The following is a 7155-nucleotide window of genomic DNA, read 5'->3' as shown; positions in this document are numbered from 1 at the left end:
TAACAGTGGCCACATCTATAAAAGCAGATATTTTGGAAGTTTCAGGTGTGTTAACACAAAGCCACAATCTTCGTGATTGAGAAGTATCTACTGAACACTGCATACACTCAATTAGCAAAAAAAAGTTGACAGTACAATTAGAAAAAGACTGTTCACATGTGGCTTCTTTTGAACTTGTTTTGACTTCTGAAACAATGTCCTTTGGAAATATAAAAAACCAAAGTGGAAATGTTTGTCCATAATCCAAAGGACCACAGGATATCAGCATAAACATATTCATACCAACTGTCAGGACAGTGGTGGAGGGGTGATGAGTTTGCAGTTACAGAGGAGTTCCTGGTTTTGCAGTCATTGAGTCCACCAGGAACTCCTTTGTAAACCAAAGTATTCTAGAGTCTAAGTCTGAGGTAATCTGTCTGACAGCTAAAGCTTGGCCCAAACTGGGTCATGCAATCCCAAGCACAGCAGCAAATCTGCAACAAAATGAATGATAAACAATCAAGGTGCTGCAATAGCCCAGTAAAAGTCCAAACCTCAAGCCTAAAGAGCGAACTTTAGTTATGTCTAAATGCTGTTTTCAGTCTTGCAGAAATCATTTGTGCACACATGAATATAAGTGTAAGTAGAATAACTGTAAGCGTATAAGACTTTCATATGTTTTTTGGTTTTATTGATACTGAACAGAAACACTGAACAGATCTGCAAATTCTCACATGTGATAAAGCATCACTTACAAATGTGTCAATACTCAGTCGGTGTTTGGTACAAATATATAAACTTGCAAATTTTCTGCTCGGAAAACGTTCATATTCTAAACATTGCAGCGGTCACAAAAACATAATGGAGATAAACAACAAAAGCACAAAACCCCGCCAAAAAGCATCAAAGTGGATTGATTATTCGTGCTGAAAGTCACAGAATCAAGAACATCTGAAAAGACAAAAAAAACTAACAAAAACTAAATAAAAGCTTTAAAAAGATATTTCTGATGGTTTAGTTTGTCTAGTTCTTTTAATGAAAACAAACACATTTGACATTTTTGTGTAACTAATAAAGAGTATGGGGTTAGGACGTGAGAATGCACTGAAACATTTTCAGCCATCTGAAAAAAAAAGCATACATTTTGAAAATACATATAAGTATTCTGGATTTCAGTAAGGTTAACAAATAAAGGAAAATGCATTTCACTTTATTTTCAAGTCTCAATTAATGAAACTATTTGTATTTGCAGCCATGTTACATGTTGAAAACTGAATTTGCTAATCTATGCTAGCTAGCAAGCAAACTAATGCTATCTGCTGAAATGACTAGAGCTCCAAAACAAAATTCAGCTGTCATTCTTGGCCCCTAAGCCTTTTTCTTTTTCAATTAGTGTACTTGTAGTAGTGTTAGTAGTGTTTAAGTTAGAGAACAGTGTAAGTTTCATCTTGCATCGTCCCTGTGGTAAATTAGCTTAACGTTGGCTCTGTAAGTAACATATAATTCTGTCAACTAGCCAAACTTTACTAACCCTCCAAACATTTCTGGTATTTAGTTTTCTTTTATTGTTAAGGTCAATAGCCATAGCAGTTCAGTTTTTTAAAAGAAATACTTCAGTCAGAACATGATATAACGTCTCCAGATAGCAACTAGCCAGCTAGCTAACTTTCTCTTATATCTTCCAGTTCCAGTAAACTTTGCATCTTCTTCATGGATGCCTAGTAATGAAAACCTAACTACCACACATGGGAAAACAGTCCCACTGAGTACTGGAGCTGAAAGTAATTGGATGTCTTTAACTCTCAATGCTGCTTAAGCATTTGGACCAAAAAATAGCTGACCAAAAAATAGCTGGTGATGTGAGAGTAAACAAACAGATACTGTTTCCCAATTGACTGGATTTTAACACTGAAACATTGCAATTTGGTTTTGGAATTCAAAATTAATAATGGATCCCTTTGTCAACATGCAGCATGCTAACATTGTTAGCTAACTGTATTGGCGAATGATTGCTGGAGGTTGCCGGCAATCATTAGGTGAAATTAGCTACAAAGATGTAAACAGTGCTTCACCAAAAAATCTCCTTGTCATTGCTTTGGTTACTAGCTGTTGTACACAACTACTGTTGTGTCTTTGTCTAGTTTGGATGGAAGATATTGGATTGTCTTTACTCGACAAGTGCCAGCAAAACTGTGAAAAGTATCATACAAACTAGAAATAGAGACCTTTGTAATATGTTGGCTTGCTCAGTAAATCTTTTACTTTGGGAAGTGTTTGCAGACAGGTAGATGTCTTCCATGCAAACTACAGGTGACTGCTGTAGTGACCAAAGCAATTTCAAGGAGTTTTTTGTACAGTATGCTCTTTGGGATCAATTTCATCTAGGGATATTGAGCAACTAAATCTTTAGTTTGTTATGTAAGTGGAGTCCACCAAGAATAAATCCAAACTAAGAAAAACAAATGTTTATGTAAGTATAAAAATTACTTGCATTAACAGATGTACTGCAGCTTTACTACATAGACAGTCCCTGTCAGCAAGCTAATAGTTTTTGGCAAGCTAATCACTGGCAATTCTTGTACTGTTTTAATATATGAAAGTTTTTCTCATTTATTTTGATTAAAGAACTTTTTTTATAATTAAAAATGCTTGTGAGATACAGTCAAATGAACAAAATAACAACATATAAGGAGGTGGAAATGTCACTGTACTGCAGCGATGAGGAGTGATGCTGTCCTGAGGGTCAAGCAAGGAAATACACAGTGACAGAAAAACATTAGGACAGAAGCCTGAAAATGCCATTTACTGAAGCATAAGGGGAAGCTGAGAGGAACACAGAAAAAAGCAGCATGTAATTCTGAAAGCCATCAAAACGTAGTTGAAAGGACAAAGTGTGAGGTAGAAAAGAGATTAAGAAGAATATAGGAAAGAAAAGCGGAAACAACATAAGAGGTAGAGACCACAAGAAAGGGATAGAAAGGGACAACATGATGCTTAAAAAACACAAAGAGCCAGATTATCTATTTTCACAATGTATTTTGAGCCAGAAAGTGGCGTTGCTACTTCTGGTGTGTAACTAATCAAAAACCAATCAGTGCTGCTATGATGTGGATGCGAGAGTCCAGACAAGACAGCAGGATGTGCACAGTAGACCTGATGGTCTAGATTCTTCACACTGCCCTAAAACTACACGTTTTCTTTTTCTTTCAAAGAAAATATCCACTCCAGACATGTTGTGAGTACCATTCTTTCGACAACTTCCGTTCACGAGTCAACAAAACTCTGGACACAAATCCCAGAATTGAGCTTTAGTTACTATACCAGCCATCAAATCTTCTGTCACACATTTCACACAGCAAAATCTCCATATCCTGTAGGACAGAAGGCCGCACTGCGAAGGGTATCGAGGCAGTTGACAAGTATAAGTGTGCCCGTTAGGTGCTTCCACCTCTTGGTGATGGGGTTCCTCATCTTGTCCAGGCCAAGGTGGAGCTCCTGGATCACATCTCGGTAGCTATCCCCAACATGGGCAGCCCACGTCAGCAGGAAGTCATAGGCTGGTTTCCACATAGACTAAAGGGTTCAGGGTGGGGATCATGGGAAGTGAAAGAAAATGTCTTTTTAAGAACAAAAGGCAAGAGTTTGCCAAAGACTTACACAAAAGAGGTTCATGTAGGGACGGAAATCTCAAACCCATTTAGACTGAACTTTAGCAGGTCTTTGTACTAAAGAGCTGACAGGTTAAAGATGATCTATGTTACTCCTTTCCATAAACCACACCTAGTATAGTATTTCGAAGGCTGCCGTGAGCTACTTGTTAGCATTTTGACCTAATTCTCCTGAAATTCTGAAATGTTTTGAGTAGTATTGTGTTTTCTTGAAGAGTTTCTACCCAAGCACAGTAACTCGGACAAATATACTGTTTGTGGATCACAGGGCAGTTTGATATAAAGACATTTAATATAAAATAGTTTATATATATATTTAAGTGATGTGAGTGTAGAATAAATATGGTCAGGAGCTAGAGGCCATGAGATGCATAGTGATAATTACTGTACCATAAACCTTAAAACATCTTGTATATAAGTCATATAACTTAAAATTCAAGTGTACAAACATGACATGCAAATTTTTAGACACAGTTTAACTCATACAGCATGTAAATTGTGAATAAAAGCTAATAATACATTTGATAAATCAAAGAAATAAGAAACAAACTTAAAAGTTATCTTTGGTGTTAAAGTAATTCATGTATTGTTGTTGGTACATCCAGGTATACGTCAAGCCAAAACTCCTAAATTCTAATTCAGCAAGCTTTTAATGCTTTGCCCAAAACACAAAAAAACTGGTTGTAGTACATGTGTTAACTTATTGACTTCATGACGTGATCCACAGCATTGACAGTGTCCAGTTGTCCGGTAAATAGTAACACTGACTAAAGGCCTCTCACCTCGTTATCCAATAGACCATTCTTGTCTCGATGTGGAGCCTCATAAGCCTCCATTTGCTGTTTGGAGACTCGGGCCAGCTTCTCAGCAAGCTCCCTCCACCGGGATGCCACCTCTACTGCTGTAGTCAACAAGACAAAATCCAGGACCAACCTGGCAACCAGACCCTGGCAGTCCATCTTCAGCAATGCCTGATGGGTTAAAGAAATGGTCAGTCAGCATGAGCAAGGAGCAAAGAAAGAAATATCTGCATGTTGACTTGGATGAGATTGGAAGGAATGCATCAATTTAAAATCACTATGTATGCAAAATTTATATGGAGAAAGAATAGGAATGAGAATTTATATCCATATTTATGTAAATCGTGAAAGTGTTCTGGTAATAATACATTCACAGCACAAATCACTTAACCACTTCAGTATTGTTTCACCGATTGAAAGAAATTTGAGACTTGGCTCTGTCCTGTGAAACAGCAACATCTGTCAAATCAAGCGACATTTCATAGTGTTTTCCATATTCAAGGACCCTGTTGGCAGGGTAACCATTTTCAAGATCAGTCATTACTGGATAAACACAACCACACTACATAGTTCCACTTGTAGTTCGAGCATAAACATGGTTTAAAATTTCAAGGTTAGAGGACACATGTCGGGTTTATTCCACTGGAGGTGTTCTGGACACATCCAATCGGCAAGAGATATTCTGTAGAGATTATCTAATCTATCCTGAGATAATCTCGAGGAGCAGATGGAGAACAAACCGGTAAAAGGACATCTGGACTATTTGTGTAGTGTGCTGCTATAAAGACCCAACTCTAGATAAGTGATAGAATAGGTCTAAAAATTTGGATAAGACCTTTAAAAAACCTGTGAAAAGCCATAGATCATGCATAAAAGCAAGCCATAGGTACCATGTCGTGGCCCACTGATTAGGAAAGTTTTCAGTGGCACCATTTCTGAAACCAGAATGTCACAAGTTATGGCTGAAAAACTGAGAGAAATTCAACTCAATTCAGTTTTATTTATATAGTGCCAAATCACAGCAACAGTTACCTCAAGGAGATTAATATTGTAAGGTAAACACCCTACAATAAAACCCCAACAATCAGACGACCCCCTATGAGCAAGCACTTTGGCGACATTGGGAAGGAAAAACTCTTTTAAGAGGAAGAAACCTCCGGCAGACCCAGTCTTGGGAAGGGGCAGCCATCTAGTGTGACCGGTTGGGGGCGAGGAGAGGGAGATATGCATGTATGCTTATGGCTTGTAAGCTGCACGTCCCTCTGGAAAATGACTTTCCAAAATGAGTATTAAAACACTGTATTAAATAAGACTTGAAACAAGCAATTAAGACCATAATCAGATCATCAGGACAGTGTTTTCTGCAGTGGACATCAAACTTTGAGGTTCAAGGCACTTCCACATTGGCTTCAGATCCATCTTTTTTACACAATCTATGTGGAAAACCTACCCAAAGCCAATGTGTCTTCAGTTGACTTGTTTTAGAAACTGTCAAGGTCTATAATGATCTTTATTATTGTCATAGTTTTGCAGACATCCTATCCATTTCCTTTTCCCTTTCCAACACAGAATCTCCTTTTTTTCCCTTTGGAACAATACATATCTACACTCAGACTTGTTTTCCACAATGTTTTAGAGAGGTATTGATGTAACTCTGATCCTTTTGGAGGCTGCTGAAAGGTAATGCAATTTATAGAGAGGTGTTTCTGTAATACTAACTAAGATTTAACCTTCAGGAGGTGTGATTTATTGCAGGGCTGTTGCGTTAGACTGCATTCTTTGTTCTCCATTTAAAAGTATTTTTCAGTCTTCAAGACCTCAAACAAATTAGATTGTAGAGGACTAAAGCGGTGAATCCATTGTGTCATGGGAAAAGAGGGAAAGATAACAGAAGTCAGGAATATGTAGAACAAATAAGGTTTTTTTTGTTGTTGTTTTTTAAGATTTGTGAGCTGAAGAGTAAAAACAAAAGCTGAAAATAGTTACAGGGCTTTCTGTATAAATATAATCTGTTACCATCCTCTTAGTAATCCTGTCCCTGAGGGCTCCTGCTGCTGTAAATACATTCTAACTCAGCTAACCCAGTTAAATGAGGGTTAAAATGTATTGAGTTTTAATGAACGCAGCTGACTGGAAAATTTGCTCCAGGGGAGATTTTCTTTTTGTTTCCTGAAAAGAGGCACAATAGCCAAAAAGACTATTTCTGTTTTAATGACACACACCCAAAAAAAACCCAGCAGTGTGTGCATGTGTGTTTATTTCAAGACAAAGCTCCGGGCATCAAAGTGAGGCACTGTCCCGTGGTGATACCTTTCAGGTTCTTTGTAGGAAGTTTTATTTTTTCTCCTTTGCTGGGAGCCCCAGAAAAAGAACAACCTAGTGGAAATGTGTGGAGGTATTTACGGTTTTGTGTTTTCCGCTATGACTTTAATGAGTAACAGCAGGAATGTAATGCACACATCTTTAGGATTTTCACATGAAGATATTTCCGTGCATAAAGATACATTTTAGTTCAAAAAGAATTTAATGTGAACTACTCCTTGAAAGCTGCCATACAAGCATTCATGGGAACGTGCAGTTATTATTTAAACGGAAGCACCACCGGGGGGTTGTCACAATACTAGAATTTCAAACTCAGTGCAGAAAATACTCAAAATTATTTTCAACAACAAGGGAAAGAAAATCATTAAAGATTATTAAAATTTCAA

The 7155-nt window shown here is 37.5% G+C and overlaps 1 protein-coding gene across 2 annotated transcripts in view; it reads right to left on the bottom strand.

Moving 5' to 3' along the window:
- Positions 1 to 653: 653 nt before the first annotated feature.
- LOC113016516 (SH3 domain-binding protein 4-A-like) overlaps positions 654 to 7155 on the bottom strand; it is a 44670-nt gene continuing 38168 nt past the window's right edge. For both annotated transcript variants that reach the window (XM_026159405.2, XM_080297541.1), the window contains 2 exons: positions 4430 to 4618; positions 654 to 3552 (listed from right to left, as the gene is read on the bottom strand). In XM_026159405.2, the coding sequence (XP_026015190.1) occupies positions 3328 to 3552; positions 4430 to 4618 (414 nt within the window). In that variant the 3' untranslated portion in view covers positions 654 to 3327. The remainder of the gene's footprint in view (positions 3553 to 4429; positions 4619 to 7155) is intronic.

This window comes from Astatotilapia calliptera, chromosome 23 (assembly GCF_964374335.1).
Source record: "Astatotilapia calliptera chromosome 23, fAstCal68.1, whole genome shotgun sequence".
In the NCBI taxonomy this organism is placed as follows: Eukaryota; Metazoa; Chordata; class Actinopteri; order Cichliformes; family Cichlidae; genus Astatotilapia; species Astatotilapia calliptera.
Note: the sequence above shows the minus strand (reverse complement) of the source record. Positions and strands in the feature narration are given on the sequence as shown.